Below are 20,693 nucleotides of genomic sequence, written 5' to 3'. Positions count from 1 at the left end.
AGAAGGGCCCTGAACTCTTGTGGTATTCTTACCGAAAAATAATCTCAATCTAATAGTGAGAAAATAGGAGGCAAATAAAATTCAAGGGGCATTCTATAAAATACTTGGCCAATACTCTCCCAAAGTGTTAATCATAAAAAATGAAGACTGAAGAACTCACAGGCTAGAGGCCTAAAGACAACTAAATGCAATATGGGATCCAGGACTGCAGGCAGAACCAGAGAAAAAAGGATATTCCTGGAACAACTGGCACGATCCATAGATTAATGGTACTGTATCAATATTTAGTGGGGTTTTTTAAATAAAGATTTTATTTATTTATTTGACAGAGAGAGAGATCGCAAGTAGGCAGAGAGGCAGGCAGAGAGAGGAGGAAGCAAGCTCCCCGCTGAGCAGAGCCTGATGTGGGGCTCGATCCCAGAACCCAAGATCATGACCTGAGCTGAAGGCAGAGGCTTTAACCCACTGAGCCACCCAGGCGCCCCAATATTTAGTGTTTTTGATAATCATACTATGGTTATATAAAATGTTGACATTTGAGGAAAGCAAAGTAATTATTCCAACCTAAGTTTTTAAAAAATGGAACATGAAAAGGAAAAGGAAAAGGAAAAGGAAAGGAAGAAACATGTTAGGGGAAAATAACCAATCAACTGTGATTAAAATTAAATGGAGTGAATTTAAGATTTATACATTTTGTTCATCTTAAAGTTTTAGAATGCTTTGAATTGACATTGATGTTATGTGGTTAGAGTGTTCAGTTTCCCCTCAACAAAGGAAAAAAGTACACAAACATGGCTATCCAAAGTCTTACATTCAGAAACAACAGAAGTATGGAGGGCAAATAATCAAGTCAACTACTGGCAAAGCAGTCAATGGCAAATGAAACTAGTTTTAGCTGCATTAGGAGATCTTTACCAAACCAAATTTTGAACCAAACTCTTAGAACATAATCTAATTTTTTATACTACAAAAATGCCTGTGTGTGTATATTTTTAACATAAAAATCATGGGGTGCCTGGATGGCTCAAGTCAGTTAAGCCACTGCCTTAGGTTCAGGTCATGATCCCAGGGTCGTGGGATGGAGCCACCCTCACCCCACCAACCTCAGACTCTTTGCTCAGTGGGGAGCCTGTCTTTCCATCGCCCTCTGCCTGTCACCCCCACCCCCGCTTGTTTTCTCCCTCCTTTCTCTATCAAATAAATAAAACCTTTAAAAAATAACACAGAACTCCAACATCCTGACCCCGACACTCAGAAGAGCTAGGTGAACAGCCTTGTTAGGGGCTCCAAATTCCTTTCAATCTGCCCCCAAAGCCATACCAGTATTTTCTGTTTGTGGGAAGCACTGGCTTAAACTAACATTTCAAATAGCAAAAAAAGCATCTTGAATAATCTCATATCCAACTTGAATACACGTGGAAAGGTCTTGGAAAAATTGCTTTTGAATTGGCTTATCTCAGTATGTTTTCCCTTTTTTTTTTTTTTAAAAGATTTATTTATTTATTTGACAGAGAGAGATCACAAGTAGGCAGAGAGGCAGGCAGAGAGAGAGAGGAGGAAGCAGGCTCCCCGCTGAGCAGAGAGCCCGATGCGGGACTCGATCCCAGGACCCTGAGATCATGACCTGAGCCGAAGGCAGCGGCTTAAGCCACTGAGCCACCCAGGCGCCCTATGTTTTCCCTTTTGAAGGTGAAATACTGGACAACTAAGCTCATGGGAATTCTCTACAAATCACAGAAATTCCACTAATACTAAAAACGGTGAATGTCACATTTCTAATTCAGAACTTGAGCATCTTCAAACTGATGAAGCAAAGGACTCCCAATTTGCAGGGGAAAGTATTTCAAAAAGAGCTTGGCAAAGAGAGGCGTATCTAGGTATATTGTACTATGCCTCAGGCAGAGAAAAGTTCTCAACTCAAAGGGACGACTACAATGTTAATTACAAATCAACATTATTTGATTCAGTAGCCTGGGCTACATAGACTGGCCAAATGAATAGTCATTTGAGGACAAAACATCATTAAAACCCACTTTCAAAACCCTTTCTTATAAAGTTTTCACTTATTTGACCAACTTCACAAATTTGGGACAACTTAAGAACTAAAAATCTTTAAGTAATCTCTACACCCAACATGGGGTTCAAACTCACAACCTTGAGACCCAGAGTCCCAGGCTTGGGGAACCTGGGTGGCTCAGTCAGTTGGGACTGGACTCGTGATTTTGGTTCAGGTCATAATCACAGGGCTGAGACTGAGCCCAGTCGGTTATGCGCTGGGTGTGGAGCCTGCTTAAGAGTCTCTCTTTCCCTCTCCCCATCACTCTCCTCCCCAAACTTTAAAAAAAAAAAAAAAAGGAAGAGTCCCATGCTCTATGGACTAAGGCAGCCAGGAACCCCACGGGCTAAAAATCTTTAAGGCAGAGAAGCCCCAAACCTTGAGAAATAAAAAAGGGTAAATCAAATACCGTTATAGTTATATGGTTCACAAAGACCCAACCCCCACTGGAATTTATTCTTAGATCTGCACCCACATGGAATACTCTCTAAATAAGCGGCATTTCAAATTAAACACTTACATCCTTGATATTGGGCTCTACCTACTTTGCAAATAAAATTATGCACTATGCGGCCAGGTTTCTAAAGGGTTAGCACAGTGCCTGGCACCTAATAAGCACTCATAATCAAGTATCTGCTGAATGATTTAACAGTAGCTCAACCTTCTCTGGGAAGCATTATGTTTTCCCATCTTTTTCTTTACAGAGGTCATGGCTGTCCAGCCCTAGATACAAAAGCAAGCCTAAACTATCTCATTTCAGCAAACTTTCTAAAACCAGTTGTCATCTCACCTCATATAACTCCTTATGCTCCAAATCTTTCATAAAACACAGAAGACTCAAATCATACTAATAAATAGCACTAGAAGTGATGCTCAACAGGATCTCACGTTTATTGAGAAGTGATTAATGGTAAAAAGAAAGGCAATGCCCTTTCCTCATTGGCTGAACAATAAACTGAAGAAACATTCACTACACGTTTTACAATATTTTTCTCTTCCAAAATGCATTTCTGTAAACAAGTTTTTACCACTGTTCTTAGCTTTGAAATCAAATTAATCCTGACTTAATCAGTATAATGTACAAGAACAGAAAGTTTCTTAGGACTCCTAGTACTTTACTTTGAGTAACAAAGGGTCAGAGAAAATGAACCAGCCTTAAAGACACAACCTTGGGTAACACTGTTAAACTCTCCAAGACAAAAATTCTTCATAAAATGTTCTTCCAGTTCGGAAGGGAAAAACCAAATTCCCACTTTCTGGGGTGGAGGCCCAAAATCTTCGAAACTCAAGTGTTCTCCAAGTGCAAATGTCAAAATGGGGAGAGGAAAGGGTTTAAAAATTAGAGAAAACTGTATGCACTTACGGACTTTAAAATCCGAAAAACATAGTAAAAAGACAAAAAAACAAAGCATTATGCTCTGAAATCACAACCAAAGCCAAAATAAAAGGGACATTTTTCACCTAAACTACCTAGAGGGATTTTTTGTTTAGTTTTTTCTTTTTCTTTTTTTTTTCATTTTCCAGTTAAGTCCTATGTCTTTTGTGAAATTCCAATACTTAAACTGCAAGTCTGCAATCGTCTCTGAAGTCAATGAAATTAAGAAAAAAGTCCTAATTCTCTTGAAGGTCATTTTTTTCCTCTTAGGATATGCAGATGCAACCGTTGCTGCAGTCTGTGCAGAACTGCCTTTTTATTTGCCACGACCTTGACGTTCCTACAGAGATTAAAAAACAAAAAAAAATTGAAATGGTTAGTTAAAACTTATCTGAACATGCTTAAGAATTAAAACTTTATAAATAACTCAATAAAAATTTAGTTATTTGTGCTGAATAGAATATACCTCACAAATAAAAACTTTTACTTCCTATATTTTAAACCAAAGTAGTAAACAATCATCTCAATTAACACGAAATTGTTTTTCCTTGACTTTAAAATTTCTTGCATGACTTAAACAGATCTGTTTTCCAATTACAGTTGGTTTAGGCTAACACTCGTCAATCCTCCCAAATACGGGCCTAATGGAAGTAACTCAAACCATTCATCAAAAGCCTAAAGAAGGGAAGCAGCATATAAAGTATCCTAAAAAAAACTCTAACGGGCATCTGGGTGGCTCAGCTGGTTAAGCTACTGCCTTCAGCTCAGGTCATGATCCCAGAGTCCTGGGATTGAGTCCCATATGGGGCTTCTTCCCCTGCTCTGTAGGGAGCCTCCTTCTCCCTCTCCCTCAGCCTCTCCCCCTGCTTTGTGCTCTGTCAAATAAGTAAATAAAATCTTAAAAAAAAACAACTACTCTAATAGCACTAGGGTCATCCTATACTAGTCCTAAGGCCTTAGGCATACTCATAGGCCTCATATTTCCCTTTTTTGTAAAGTGAGGAAACACATCTCACAGAGCAAAAGCCTGGGTAGCTCAGTTGGTTAAAGCCTCTGCCTTTGGCTCAGGCCATGATCTTAGGGTCCTGGGATCCAGCCCCACATCAAGCTCCCTGCTAGGCAGGGAAACTGTTTCTCCCTTACCTGTTCCCCCTGCTTGTGCTCCCTGTCAAATAAATAAATAAAAGCAAAAACATTAAGTGGTTAGGAGCACACGGGCCTGAACTTAGACTTGATTCATCAATCTGCTTGAGTATTTATCCATGGTAAAATATGATTCCTACTAAAAAGAAGAGCAAGTACCACTTATGGGTTTCCATGTTCCAGACACTGCACATAATTAGATCTTCATAACCACGCTGCACAGACTGTATTATTCCTAAGAAAACTAAAGCTCAAAAAATTTCCTTGACCAGTATTACTAATAAGAATCAGGATTCAGGGGTGCCTGGGTGGCTCAGTGGGTTATGCCTCTGCCTTCGGCTTGGGTCATGATCTCAGGGTCCTGGGATCAAGCCCCAAGTTGTTGGGCTCTCTGCTCAGCGGGGAGCCTGCTTCCCCTATCTCTCTGCCTGCCTCTCTACCTACTTGTGATCTGTCAAATAAATTTTTTAAATCTTAAAAAAAAAAAAAAAAAAAAGAATCAGGATTCAAACCTAGGGCCATATATAGGCTCTTTCTCAATACCATGTTATTACAAATGCTTATGTAAAAGTCAACAAAGTGAAACTTTGTGACGAATTGACTACCCCTATGGCTAAATTAATCCAGAAATATAAAAACGTATTCAGAAAGAGCAGTTATCCTTTCTTTTAAAGATTTTATTTATTTGAGAGAAAACAAAGACACACTCGTGAGTGGGAGAAGGAGCAGAGTGGGAGGGAGAGGGACCAGCACTCTGGACTCTTCAGTGTTTCCTTTTTTTTGAAAGATTTTTACTTATTTATTAGAGAGAGAGATCACAAGCAGACGAGAGAGAGAGAGAGAAGGAAGCAGGCTCCCCGCTGAGCAGAGAGCCCAATGCGGGACTCGATCCCAGGACCCCGAGATCATGACCTGAGCCGAAGGCAACTTAATCCACTGAGCCACCCAGGAGCCCTCTTCAGTGTTTCTTGATTCAATCTCATTCCCATGCTTTTATTACTCTTTAAACCAGGAACATGTGGCCTTCTGTACCTCAAGGTATACACCTTCTTTGAAACTTCTTTAACCCACACAGCTTTTTTTTTAAACTTGCATCCACAATTAAAAATTAAATTGCACTGTCTTGTTTTATGTAAAATTAGTCCCAACTCAATCAAAAAGCTCTTAAATAATAAAGATGATGTTTTCAACTAACCTCACTCACAAGCTACAGGAGTTAGCATGCTACAACTGACTTTTAAATAAAATTCTGGTTATTTTTTTTTCTTTTCTTTTTTCTTTTAAAGTTTCATTTATCTGGGGCGCCTGGGTGGCTCAGTGGGTTAGGCCTCTGCCTTCGACTCAGGTCGTGATCTCAGGGTCCTGGGACCAAGCCCCGCATCAGGCTTTCTGCTCGGCAGGGAGCCTGCTTCTGCCTGTCTCTCTGCCTACTTGTGATCTCTCTCTGTCAAATAAATAAATAAAATCTTAAAAAAAAAAAAAAAAGTAAGTTTCATTTATTTAAGTAGTCTCTACACCCAACATGGGGTTCGAACTCACAAGCAGGAGATCTAGTGTCATTGCGTGCTCTTCCAACTGAGCCAGCCATGCGCCTCACAGGTTTACTTTAAATTACCTAAATTACAGGGGTGCCTGGGTGGCTCAGTGGGTTAAAGCCTCTGCCTTCGGCTCAGGTCATGATCTCAGAGTCCTAGGATCGAGCCCCGCATAGGGCTCTCTGCTCAGCAGGGAGCCTGCTTCCTCCTCTCTCTCTGCCTGCCTCTCAGCCTACTTGTAATCTCTGCCTGTCAAATAAATAAATAAAATCTTTAAAAATAATAATAATAAATAAATAAATAATGTAAATTACATACAAATAAATGGCATTAGCTGTCTTAATCTCCTGATCAACATCAAGAAAACATCACACTGATACAATAAAGCAAGTTTGATTAACTTCTGTTCTATTTCCAAATAGTTTTGATGTGTACACAAAAAAAAGCTTATATGATTACAAATAATAAAGATAACATCCATCTTCTCAGTATAAAGATATTTAAGCATTTCCATACTATCTTGAAAAGTAAAATAGATTTGGCACCAATTTTTAAAAAAAAAACACCGGATTTTAGTTTTTTAAGTAGGAAAGCAAAATAGCTTTACAACGGAAAACGCAGTGAACACTTTAAGTGATCAAAGTAACATTCCCAATAATGACATAAGCAGCCTCCTAATGTGAGGCACTGAGGACACAAAGTCCCTTCTGTAGTATTCCTGCCAGAGAAACACAATCAGAATGTACATAATGAGGAAACCTTAGAAAAACTGAGGTGCATTCTACAAAAATAAACAGCATATACTCTTCAGAAAGGCAATGTCATAAACAAAGCACCTGGGTGGGTGGGGTGTGGTATGCATATGAAAATACTGCAGATTAAAAGAGACCAAAAAGACATGAAAACTACAAGATCCTAGACTGGAACCTGGATCATTAAAAAATGGCTATCAAGGACATTAAGACCTGGTAAAATACAAATAAGATTTGTAGATAACAGTTCTGTATTTCAATGTTAAATTTCCTGACACTGATTAACCACATTGTGGTTATAGTGCATGTTCTTATTTTTAGAGATTAACAGCAAAATACTGAAGAGAAAAGGACCTATCTGAAACCTACTTCCAAATGGTCAGAAAATCACCCATCTCCAAAAAGAAAAATAAAGTAATAAATGTGGCAAAACAGTACAGTGACAAATCTGGATGGAAAGTATACAGGCATTCTGTGAACTATTCTTGAAATTTCTCTTAAGTTTGAAACTATTTCAAAATAAAGTTAATAAAAATAGGGAGAAAATTACAGTTTTCATTTCATTCTTCTGCAAATACTAGCTACACTAAAACTTCTGTGCAACAAATCATAAAACTTTGAAATGAGTTTATTTCTGGGGCACCTGAGTGGTTCAGTTAAGTGGCTCTTGATTTTGGCTCAGGTCTTGAACTAAAGAGTTATGCGATCCAGTCCATGCTTAGCAGAGAATCTGAAGATTCTCTCCCCTCTACCCCTTCTCCCACTCTAAATAAATAAATAAAATAATGAAATTAGTTTATTTCCTCAGACTTACACTAAAAGTCCTTAAACACAGAGCACTTTTTTTTTTTTAAGAGATCTGTATGTATTTATTTGAGAGAGCAAAAAAGCAGAGGGGAGAGGGAAAAGCAGGCTCCCCACTGAGCAGGGAGCTCAACGCAGGGCTCAAACCCAAGACCCTGAGATCATGACCTAAGCCGAAGGCAGATGCTTAACTGAGCCACCCAGGAACCCCAAATACAGAGTATTTTAGCAAAGAAGAAAACAGAGGCTCCTGGCTAGCTAGGTTGGTAGTGTGTGCAACTCTTGATCTCTGGGTTGTGAGTTCAAGCCCCACAAAAATATTAAGTATATTTTAAAAAGGGCCGCCTGGGTGGCTCAGTCGTTGGGCATCTGCTTTCAGCTCAGGTCATGATCCCAGGGTGCTGGGACTGAGCCCTGCATCCGGCTCCCTGCTAAGCAGGGAGTCTGCTTCTCCCTCTCCCACTCCCCCTGCTCCTGTTCCCTCTCAGTGTCTCTCTGTCAAATAAATAAATAAAATCTTATTTTTTTAAAGATTTTATTTATTTATTTGACAGACAGAGATCAAAAGTAGGCAGAAAGAGAGGAAGGCACAGAGAGAGGAAGCAGGCTCCCCGAGAAGTGGAGAGCCAGATGCGGGGCTTGATGCCAGGACCCCGGGATCATGACCTGAGCCGAAGGCAGAGGCTTTAACCCACTGAGCCACCCAGGCGCCCCAAATAAAGAAATAAAATCTTAAAAAAAAAAAAGAAAAAAGTATATATTTTCTTAAAAAGTTACCCAGCAGTTTTTTTTTTACAAGTCTTTTAGAATGAGAAAAGATGACAAAGAGAATGTTGTAACACAAGGACCATTATTTTTAGACACTTTGGGACATTAAAACCTTTTAAGTTTTAATGTTCTATTAAAAACTTCTCTTACAGCAGCTTGCTTTCACTTTTGTGACTACTTCTATAACCGCTGAGAACAATTCCATTAAATGCTCTGACAATTTTTGGCCAAAGGGCTTCACCTGTAGATCAGCTGTATTTGTTGATATGCCTAAGCAACTAGTCTACCCTAGTAAGATTTAATAAATAAGGGGCGCCTGGGTGGCTCAGGGGGTTAAAGCCTCTGCCTTCTGCTCGGGTCATGATCCCGGGGGTCCTAGGATCAAGCCCGGCATCAGGCTCTCTGCTCGGCAGGGAGCCTGCTTCCCCCCTTCTCTGCCTGCCTCCCTGTCTACTTGTGATCTATCAAATAAATAAAATCTTAAAAAAATATATTTAATAAATAAAAAGTAAGGAGGTGGGGGAACCAGGAGAATGATGATGGATATATAATAAAGGGAAGAGAGAAGAGCACATAAAAGCAAAATCAGATTTCTAATGGGTACAAGTCCCAGACAGAATTGCCAGGAGCAAAACATACATTTATTTATGTCTTACTGAACACTCTAGCTTTTATACACGAAGATGCTACTGACTCATCATAACAGAGCAAGTGGTATGTCAAGTTTTGTTTTTTTTTTTTTCCCATGGTGCTGTCATGTGGAACCAGCCAATGACAGCCCATCCCTTTTTTTAAATAGCGCTTCCATGGGACACCTGAGTGGCTCAGATGCTTAGGCATCTGCCTTCAGCTCAGGTCATGATTCCAGAGTCCTGGGATTGAACTCTGCATCCGTCTCCCTGCTCGGCAGAGAGTCTGCTTCTACCCCTTTTTCTCCCCCTGCTTGTGCTCTCTCACTCCCTCTGTCAAATTAAAATAAAATAACATAACATAATGTAATATAAAATAAATAAAATAAAATAAAATCTAGAGCCACAGGCCAGATAGTTACAGTGAGATGTGTGGTAAGAACAGGCTTAAGTGGTCAGTCAAGGTTAAGCTCCCGCCATGGATTTGCTGTCTGCAATAAGGTAAACATAAGATCCTCAAGAACAAACACAAATTAACTACAAAGTCCCAGTTAACCAGAAAACAACCAAATGCTAGAAGGGAAGATGCATGCATTCCTAGAGCTAAGGATCTTGTACTGGTAATAAAGAATAGAGGAAAATCACAGACAAGATCTTACTGAATTCACACCCCACCCCCAAATTTCCCATTAGGACACATTCATCCTAATCTTCAAATCAATCCAAAATCTCAACAAGAACAATAATGAGTCTAAAGAAACAATCTTAAGAAACAAAGATAAATTTAAAGACATTAAGAGAGGTGCCTAGGTAGCTCAGTCATTAAGTGTCTGCCTTTGGCTCGGGTTTATGATCCCAGGGTCATCCCAGGAAGCCATCAGGCTCCCGGCTCTTCGGGAAGCCTGCTTCTCCCTCTCACTCCTCCTGCTTGTGTTCCCTCTCTTGCTGTCTCTCTGTCAAATAAATAAATAAAATTTTAAAAAATAAATAAATGAGGATATTAAGAAAATGTAAACCAAGGGAAGAAGTTTCTAGCCTTCAGTATCTGGTCTGCCACTTAAAAAACTAGAGGTAATACCCATACTAATCATCCTTTCCACCTGAGTCCTTACCCAGTTTGTATCTATGATTATAAAATACAAAACTTCATCTCTAGGAAATATCCCAAAAACCACAAGGTGGCAATGTTACCTAAAATCTGCACATTTGAAACCTCTTCCTGTAATACATATTTATCTTTCTGCAGATTTATTTTTTTCCTCTAAGCTTAATATCCCCTATTTCTACTACCATCCTACTCTCTCCACTTTTAAGAAACCCTTAAATACAGCTGAGACATATTTATTTGCCGGCTATAATTTACTGACCTTAAAAACTGATATTTACCCCTAAAATTAAATTTACTTCTATACCCCTCAACTAAATTTTCCTACGTCCCCAGGGGCCTTGAGAGAAAGGAACAGAAATTTCAGTGTCCCTGGCTGAACATAAGAGAATGTGGATAGACTAACATGATAAAATGTGATTATACTAAAATCACCTTCATAGAGCGAAATCTAAAAAACAAAACATATGAATAAACAAAGCAGAAACAGACCCACAAATACAGAGAAAAACTGATGGTTGCCAGAGGGGAGGTGGGAGGGATAGGCAAATGGGTGAAGGAGAGTGGGCCATAGTCTTCAAGGTATGGAATGAGTAAGAGGATAAAACATACAGCAAGGGAAATATAGTCAATGGTACTGTATTATGACATAGCCTTACATGGCAAGAGTTGGTAGCTATATCTGTGGTGAGCAGAATATAACATACTAACTCGCCCAGTGAAATCACTATGTTGTACTTGGGACACCTGCGTGGCTCAGTTGGTTGGGCGTCCGACTCCTGATTTTGGCTCCAGTCATGGCCTCAGGGTCATGGGACTGAGCCCCACATGGGGTCCTCCACTCAGCACAGAGTCTGCTTAAGACCCTCTCACGCTCTCCCTCTACCCCTCCCTAAACCTCCCTCTCTAAAATAAATACATCTTTAAATATATATATCTTCAGGGTGCCTGGATGGCTCAGTCAGTTAAGTGTCTGACTTCAGCTCAGGCCATGATCTCAGGGTCCTGAGATCAAAAACCCTGTCTGGCTCCTTGCTCAACAGGGGTCCCCTTTGCCCTCTCCCACTGCCTCTCCCCACCCCGCTCACTGTTCTTTAAGAAATAAAATCTTTTTAAAAAGTCTTCTACCTGCTCATCCCATTTTAAGTTTTTCTAGGTGCAGAAATGGACACTTAGTTTGAATGAATTTCTGGGAACCGAAGTAGGAGCAACAAGACTAAGTTAATACATTCACATTTCCTATCATCAAATTATTCCCAAGACTGCTAATTAGAAGCTGAACTCCTATACACATTTTACTAAAAGGGTTAGAAGTAAAAAGCCTAGATAATCCACTATTTTCAGTACCTGAATAATAAATATGACTAGGAACAGAACAAGGATAAGATAAATCACACATTAACATTTTTTAGCTTAACTAAGATAATGAGAAAACACTAGCTCCAAATCAAATGAAATGGTGTGACAGTCTTGACTATTCTCTAAATCACTCATTGGCTTTCCAGTAAAAATATTTGAACCAAAACTAATTTCACAATAAAACCAATTTCTCTAAACACTGCAGAATATAATTCAACAAATAAGGTTTTTAATAGCTTCTCAAATCCCCTCCATTCCCAGTACAAACATATTTCGCATTTGACAGATAAATTCAGAATGAAGTAATCATGAGAATAAGCTTTCCGGACATCTGATGATACTCTCCAGCTCTAACTCCAAAAATATCTTGTAGAACCATTAACAACTCCCTCAATATCTTTCTAGTCCAAGCTATTGCCATCTCTCATCTGGAACGTGCCAGATTCTTAAAAGACCTCCCTTTCATTCTTGTGCCCTCTTCAGTATATTCTAAGGGTTGGACCCCAAAATGGAAACTCATTAGCACTTTTAAGTACCATGCCAAGTTACTGAAGAATCTGATGATCCAAAATAAACAAGTACATATTTATATAGATCACAATCATTCATTAAAAACCTGTATGAAACCTGTATCCAAAGAATTTGTATGTAACTTAATTCTAACACCCAAAGTAAGATATTTCTCTGATTTACAAAAAATGCGAAAGCAGGATGGCTGGGTGGCTCAGATCGCTGGGCATCTGCCTTTGGCTCAGGTTGTGATCCAAGAGTCCTGGGATTGAGCCCCACATTGGACTCCTTGCTTGGCAGAGAGACTGCTTCTCCCTCTCCCTGCAGCTCCCCCCTGCTTATGTTTTTTCCATCTCTATGCATCAAATAAATAAGTAAAACCTTAAAAGAAACTACTAAAGCTCCAAGAAGTTTACTTGCTCTAATCAGTCATAGTGGTAGATATATTAGGTTTTCTAGAGTGCTTAGACTTTCTGCTACTATAAATATGGTATGTTAAGACCACAGAATCTAGAATTCATGCTCTCTATAATTATCAACCAGTATATATAAATTAAGGGCCATATGCATATATAAAATATATATATTTTTTAAAATATAAATATATATAATGTATAAATATAAATAATATATATAAATATATATATAATGTATATATAAAATAAGGGTCATATGTAACATACTTTATAGAATCCTTTCCCCCTCTGAAAAATTGATTACTTTTTTTTTTTGACAGAGAGATCACAAATAGGGAGAGAGGCAGGTGGGGGGAGGGGCGCAGGCTCCCCACTGAGCAGAGAGCCCAATGTGGGGCTTGATCCCAGGACCCTGGATCATGACCTGAGCCGAAGGCAGAGGCTTTAACCCACTGACCCACCCAGGTGCCCCCAAAAATGGATTACCTTTAAAAACCAGCCTTTAGGGACGCCTGGGTGGCTCAGTTGGTTAAGCAGCTGCCTTCGGCTCAGGTCATGATCTCAGCGTTCTGGGATCGAGTCCCACATCGGGCTCCTTGCTCGGCAGGGAGCCTGCTTCTCCCTCTGCCTGCCTCTCTGTCTGCCTGTGCTTGCTCTCTCTCCCTCTCTCTCTGACAAATAAATAAATAAAATCTTTAAAAAAAAAAAAAAGCCTTTAAAATCTTAGCTTGGGCAACTTCAAGATGGCTAGTGGCCACTAAATATTACAGCTTAAAATTAACAACTCTCTAAAAAAATTAACGTGTGCACAGAAAGGAAGATATAATAAAAGGAACTAAATAATGCAAAACTTCGGCCATCCGATCAAGTAGAGATCCAGAAAAGTATGTAAAGATTCTGAGGAATCTGAGATGACTGGGTGGTGCAGTTGGTTAAGCATCTGATTCTTGGTTTTGGCTCAAATCATTATCTCAGGGTTCTGGGATCAAGCCCCACATAGGGCTCTGCTGAGTGAGGAGTCTGCTTAATCTCTCTCCCTCTCCCTCTGCCCCTTCCACTTGTGCTCTCACTCCCCCTCTAAAATAAATCAATCTTTAAATAATGTAAAACTTTAAGTTTTAAGTTCTTAAACTAGTGTTTAAGAAACACTAGTGTTTCTTAGAAACAGCCACAATGTCTCTAAAAAGTAGATTATAACATCAAGCCATAGGGGCACCTCGGTGGCTTGGTCAGTTAAGTGTCCGACTCTCAATTTCAGCTAAGATTGTGATCTCAGAGTCATGAGATCCGGACCCATGTTGGGTTCCACAATGGACATGGAGCCTGCTTAAGATTCTCTATCTCCCTCTGGCCCTCTCACTTAAAAAAATTTTTTCCTTAAATAAATAACATCAAAAAAAAAAAAAAAATAACATCAAGTTACAGATACAGGATATTAGCCAGAGACTACCACCTTTTAATGGACAAAAAAAAGTATAGGCAAATAATTAGAGACTCACAATATTGACAGCTAATTAAAAATGGGCAAACTGCTCAAAATACCACAATACTAAAAAGTACTGCCAGGTTTATCAAACACATGTGAGTTCTAACACTGCTTTTCTTGAGATGAACAGATAATAGACTTTTGGGGGGAAAAGACAGGACTACAGTACAAAGAAAGAAACTTTAGAAACCAAATGTACAGGGAAAATAAGCATGAGCAATTTGAGGTAAGAGGCACATAAAACACTTACTAATGATATATATAATCCAGGAGTTCTCAAACTTGAAAAATAGAAGACAATCACCTATAGATAAGAGCTGATAAAATGCAGATTCCAAGGCCTTGTCTCCACAGATGCTCCTTGAGTAGGTGAGAGAGGACAAGAATCTGCAGTTTAAGTATTCACTGATGGTAACTTATGTAAACTAAGAAACTTCTCCATCAATTTGTAATCCCATAACAAAATGCCTATGGAGCTCACTAAATTAAATTACTAATAAGTCTGGGTGTAGAGCCTAGTTACCAGCATTTCTGTAAATACTTTCCAGATGACTCAAAGCTTATTTTGTATCATTGTTACCATCTTTTTGGTTATACTCTGAAACACTCATTCTAGGTCCACCCTGCTCCCCTCCCCATCCCTCTGCAGGCTTATGGATTCCAAGTAAAGTAACACTCGCTATAAATGATTTGAAATTACCCAAGAACTTGTCTGGGTTCTAGTTCTGGCTCACCACTAAACAGAAATAATCTTGCAAATTTGTGTAAAAAATGAGAGTGAGATAGACTAGAACCTTCCCACTCAATTTTAGAACCTTTTCAGAGTACATTACATCCTGAGCCATTTGTGTTTCCCCTTATTCCTGCTGCCTGTCACCAGCAGCAGCTTTCACAAGGTTGGGCAGAGTGGATCTAATTAGCTCCATTTTGATGCCTGTGATGAAGTAAGTATATCCTGAGCGCTTAAACATAGGTTTAAATTTTCAATTAATTATGCTCTCCTCATATACCTTCAAAGAGGTGAATGGCATCAGTAGATAACAGAACATTGTTGTTAACTGTTTTGAATGATAAATGTGGGGGCACCTGGCTCGCTCAGTCAGTAGAGCATGTGATTCAACCTCAGGGTTGTGAGCTGGAGCCCACACCGGTGCAGAGATTAAAGATAAAATCTTAAAAAAAATTTAAAAAAAAAAGATAAATGAGAAGATGCAGCAAAGCCCAAGAACAAAAACAGCTTTGGGGCAAGACAAATTCCAGCTTATCTACAACTTAGCTAGTGATCTTGAGAAGGTTATACCTTCTACATCGCAGTTCCCTAACTGTAAAATGAAGACAATTTTATAAAAACTTTAAGAAGGCAGGGAGTGGGGCCCTGGGTGGCTCAGCTAAGCAAGCATCGGACTCTCGGTTTCAGCTCAGGTCATGATCTCAGGGACGGGAGATGGAGCCCAGGACCAGGCTCCATCCACGCTGAGCACAGAGCCTACTTTAAGGGGAAAAAAAAAAAAAAAAAAAAACAGATGGTGGTGAGAGAACCAAAACCAAAACTCTTCATATACTGCTGGGCCCAACCAACCTCTCCAGCTTTACCAATTACCATTCTTTCCACTTCTCATTATTCTGAAAACAACCTAAGCATTCATGAGATCGATCTGTCTTGTCTCCCCTTCCTAGAACACCCTCCCCACTTTCCTATGAGGCAAATTCCATATAATGGTCCATGGGCTTTGGGGCCAAAGAGACTTGTTTCTATTCAGATGCAGCTCCAACATATTTCCATTTATCATTTATTAAGACAAAACTGAAACAAAAGCGTATGTCAGAACTTCACTACTTCATCCATGATTTGAGCAACTTCTTTGCTAAACCAGATAATTTTCAAATTCTGGAAGATTATTCTCTCAGATTTCTGTGCTATTCAAAATATGCAGAGCCACAGACATGACACACTTAAATTTAATCTGCATTAATATTTTCTCTATCACTTTAAGGGTAGACAATTAACAAAAACCAAGTCCTGGTTTACATACATAGCATTTGTCAATTTTTTTAAAAGACTTTATTTATTTGCCAGAGAGAGGGCGCGCACATGAGCATGCATACACAAGTGAGCAAGAGAGCACTAGTGCACAAGCAGAAGGAGTGGCAGGCAGAGGGAGAAGCAGGCTCCCCACTGAGAAAGGAGCCCAAGGCAGGACTCAATCCCAGGACCCTGGGATCATGACCTGAGCAGAAGGCAGACTTTAACTGACTGGACCACCCAGGCGTCACAGCATTTGCCAATTTTCATGGTGTAAATAACATGGCAGAGCTAGGTATTACATAGTTTATATACAGTATTATACATTGATAAAACAGAGGTAAATAACCTCGAGTGATAAATTTGAGTATTTATTATGGTTTAACGGCAGTAATAATTGTAATCTAAGTTTATGTAGTTTAATTTTAATTTTCTTACAAACTGGTTTATAATATATTTAATATAAATACAAAGGCATTTAGAACATCTTTTAGGGGCGCCTGGGTGGCTCAGCGGGTTAAGCCGCTGCCTTCAGCTCAGGTCATGATCTCAGGGTCCTGGGATCGAGTCCCGCATCGGGCTCTCTGCTCGGCAGGGAGCCTGCTTCCTCCTCTCTCTCTCTGCCTACTTGTAATCTTTCTCTGTCAAATAAATAAAATCTTTAAAATAAATCTTTTAATACAATGTATTTAATTTTAATGTCAAAATAATGTTTAACAGCCTGCTTGCTAAAAATTTTTTTAAGATTTTATTTATTTGTCAGAGAGAAAGAGAAGGAGAGAGAGAGCATAGGCAGGCAGAGTGGCAGCAGAGGCAGAGGGAGAAGCAGGCTCCCCAGCGAGCAAGGAGCCTGATGTGGGACTTGATCCCAGGACGCTGGGATCATGACCTGAGCCGAAGGCAGCCGCTTAACCAACTGAGCCACCCAGGCATCCCATAAAAAAATTTTTTTTAAAGATTTTATTTATTTATTTGACAGATAATTAGTAAGCGAGAAAACTAGCAAGCAAGCAAGCACAAATTGGGAGAGTGGCAAACCCTGGGATCATAATCTGAGCCGAAGGCAGATACTTAACCAATGGAACCACCCAGACACCCTGCTAAAATTCTTCAAAGCTAAGCAGCTCACAATTAGCCAGCTCCGCATCACTGACATCACTGAAATACCAATTCCACAACTTATTAAGCAATGAGACCCTATACAAATAACCTCTTTGAGCCTGCTTCCTCATCTAAAATGAGAATATACCAAACATTTATGTGCCCCTTGTGCCAAGCTCTGTGCTATCATCTGAGTGTTTATTACTCATTCTGACATGGTTCAAATGTTCCTTCCTCCATGAAGCCCTCCTCAATTTCCCCAAATGTATCACTCTTTATCAGAAAACCATTTCTTCATTATACTCTATTACAGCTATTATCCCGCAAAGGTGACACCTCATTTAAACACAAACATTTGTTCAAAGACGGATACAAAGAGCATCGTTCAAGGAAAGCCAAATTCAGTGTCATCTATTCTCTTCTAGTCCTCCCTTAAGGAGGCTGCAGAAAGGCACTTCATCTATCCACAAAGCAAGGAAGGTGAGGAGTTAACACAAACAGAATTTCCTTAACCCTTTTGGCAGAGAGACAAGTAACTTATCTGCAAGACCGAAGTAGACATAAACAGCCTTAGAATTTTACAAAAAGTTCAGGTTTGCCATTTCAATTAAAACAGGACACTGAGCATTGCATTAGTTCTGAAGAGGCAATTTAAACCAGTGGTGGAAGGCAGAAATACTAAATTGAAAGGAACAATAGGCCATGATTATTTATTCCCTAAGAATTTTTTTTTTTAAAGATTTTATTTATTTATTTGACAGAGAGAAATCACAAGTAGGCAGAGAGGCAGGCAGAGAGAGAGAGAGAGGGAAGCAGGCTCCCTGCTGAGCAGAGAGCCCGATGCGGGGCTCGATCCCAGGACTCTGAGATCATGACCTGAGCCGAAGGCAGCGGCTTAACCCACTGAGCCACCCAGGCGCCCCTATTCCCTAAGAATTTAATAAGAAAACATCTGGCTAAAGTGACGTATTCTAACTTTTCTATCACAATTTTACTTGTGTATTTTTAATTTTTTTCTAAAGCTGAAAATGGAGCAGGGGGTGCGTGGCTTTCTCAGTCAGTGGAGCAGGTGACTCTTGATCTCCAGCTCATGAGTTAAAGCCCCACACTGGGCACAGAACTTAGTCAAAGAAAAAAGAAAAAGAAAATGGAGCCAAGGTTGACAGCTTCAAGTATTTCCCAACAACTGATTAAAGGTCCAAATCAAAAGGTTAGGAAGATGGCCATAAAGGAAAAACAAAAAAACAAAAAACCCCACAAAACCTCCTTATAGGGGCGCCTGGGTGGCTCAGTGGGTTAAGCCGCTGTCTTTGGGTTAAGCCGCTGCCTTCGGCTCAGGTCATGATCTCAGGGTCCTGGGATGGAGTCCTGCATCGGGCTCTCTGCTCAGCGGGGAGCCTGCTTCCCTCTCTCTCTCTGCCTGCCTCTCTGTCTACTTGTGATCTCTCTCTGTCAAATAAATAAATAAAATCTTTAAAAAAAAAAAAAAAAAAAAAAAACCTCCTTATAAAGAGAAACACTGGGGCACCTATGTGGCTCAGGCAGTTAAGTGTCCAGTTCTTGATTTTGGCTCAGGTCAAGATTTCAGGGTGTGAGAGATTCCTCCTGCTTGAGATTCTCCCTCTCCCTCTGCCCCTCCCCTTCCTGCTTTCTCTTTGGAAAAAAAAAAGAGAGAGAGAGAGAAAGAGAGAAACATTACTTGCACCAACATCATAGGAAAACTGGATTTTAAGAAAAAGGTAACACTTCTCTTAAATAATCATTTCTATGTTCCTCTGATAAATCTTCAATATGTTTTATTTTTATATTTTTTAAGCTTTTATTTGAGAGAGAGCACAAGAGAGAGAGAGCAAGTGAGCGCGTTAGAGGGAGAAGCAGACCCTCTGATGAGCAGGGAGCATGTTGCTGGGCTGGATCCCAGGACCCCAGGATCATGACCTGAACCAAGGCAGGCACTAAGTGAGCCACCCAGGGACCCCCTCTTCAGTATGTTCTAGGTAATAATTTTTTCATTAATACTAATGCAGTAAATATTTTTTAAATATCCATATATCTTATCTGTACTAAGATTTACTGGGACTCTATCAGTCCTTTCTGTCATCCATGTCCTTCTAGCCTCAAGTCCTTTATTTCTTATATGTAATAAGTAATAGGTCAGAAATTACAAAACATAAATAACCTTCCTAAAAAGAGGTGTTCAGTAGCATACATTCCTTTCATGAATTTCGAATGTTATCTTGGGCTAGCTAACCCTCTTATTCTTGATTTCTCTGGTATAAACTATTCCATGCACAAATCTTCTCTACTACATACCTAATAAAAGTTCTTTTGGTCTCTTCCTGAAACCCTCCCATGACTAAGAACTCCATTTCTGGAAAGTTCTCCCTTCTATTTACAAAAATCTTCCTCCCTATAACCTCTATTCATTGGGGGACGCCTGGGTGGCTCAGTTGGTTGGACGACTGCCTTCGGCTCAGGGCGTGATCCTGGAGTCCCGGGATCGAGTCCCGCATCAGGCTCCCAGCTCCATAGGGAGTCTGCTTCGCTCTCTGACCTTCTCCTTGCTCGTGCTCTCTCTCACTGTCTCTCTCTCTCAAATAAATTAAAAAAAAAAAAAACCCTCTATTCATTGGTTCTGGTGCTATCTTCTGACAAGGAGAATAAACCCATTAGTCTTTTGTTTTTAAGTAAAACCTATGCTCAGAAAAAAAAAAAAAAAAACCTATGCTCAGCATGGGGGTTGAACTCATGATCCTGAGATCAGGACATCAGGTATTCTGCCAACTGAGCCAGCCAGACACCCGCTACACCTACCATTTTTTTTTTTAAGATTTTATTTATTTACCCGACAGACAGAGATTACAAGTAGGCAGAGAGGCAGGCAGAGAGAGAGGAGGAAGCAGGCTCCTTGCTGAGCAGAGAGCCCAGTGGGGCTTGATCCCAGGACTCTGAGATCATGACCTGAGCCAAAGGCAGAGGCTTTAACCCAGTGAGCCACCCAGGCGCCCCAAACCTACCAGTCTTTTTTTTTTTTTTTTTTTAAAGATTTTATTTATTTATTTGACAGAGAGAGATCACAAGCAGGCAGAGAGAGAAAGAGGAAGCAGGCTCCCTGCTGAGCAGAGAGCCCGATGCGGGACCCGATCCCAGGACCCCGAGATCATGACCGGAGCCGAAGGCAGCGGCTTAACTCACTGAGCCACCCAGGCGCCCCAAACCTACCAGTCTTAAAGGCATTTGATACCAGCTATCATATTCCCCTTCCAAATCATCTAAGCTAAACATTCTGATGAACACAGGGATATGATGAGAAACAGATAACGTGTATGAAACACATCACTGGAAGAAGTGAGCTGTTACGTATTCAGTAATGATAATTATAATTACCATACACTGGTTCACCTTTACTTCTACAAGCTTCTCACTGTCTTCCATGCAAAGGTAATGACAAGGAGTACCGGACGATTTATGGAATTGTTTAATCACTGCTATATCACACACCTGAAATACTATAACACTGTAGGTTAACTAGAATTAAAATAAAAACTTTCCTGATTCAAATGAAACCTTCCTTTCTTTTACACTCTAGAACTTTTTTAAACCAATTTTGTGCCTCTCTCAGTTTCCTTCT

General features: G+C 39.9%; 1 protein-coding gene across 1 annotated transcript in view; it reads right to left on the bottom strand.

Annotated features, from left to right (window-relative positions):
- Nucleotides 1-2,923: 2,923 nt before the first annotated feature.
- Nucleotides 2,924-20,693, bottom strand: part of YTHDF2 (YTH N6-methyladenosine RNA binding protein 2) — a 28,324-nt gene continuing 10,554 nt past the window's right edge. Inside the window, exon 5 of the mRNA XM_044237601.1 lies at nt 2,924-3,771. Within this exon, the coding sequence (XP_044093536.1) occupies nt 3,748-3,771 (24 nt within the window). The 3' untranslated portion in view covers nt 2,924-3,747. The remainder of the gene's footprint in view (nt 3,772-20,693) is intronic.

The sequence above is a fragment of the Neovison vison genome, chromosome 2 (assembly GCF_020171115.1).
Source record: "Neovison vison isolate M4711 chromosome 2, ASM_NN_V1, whole genome shotgun sequence".
Taxonomy (NCBI): Eukaryota; Metazoa; Chordata; class Mammalia; order Carnivora; family Mustelidae; genus Neogale; species Neogale vison.
The sequence above is the reverse complement of the archived record's forward strand: the minus strand, read 5'-3'. Positions and strand labels throughout refer to the sequence as shown.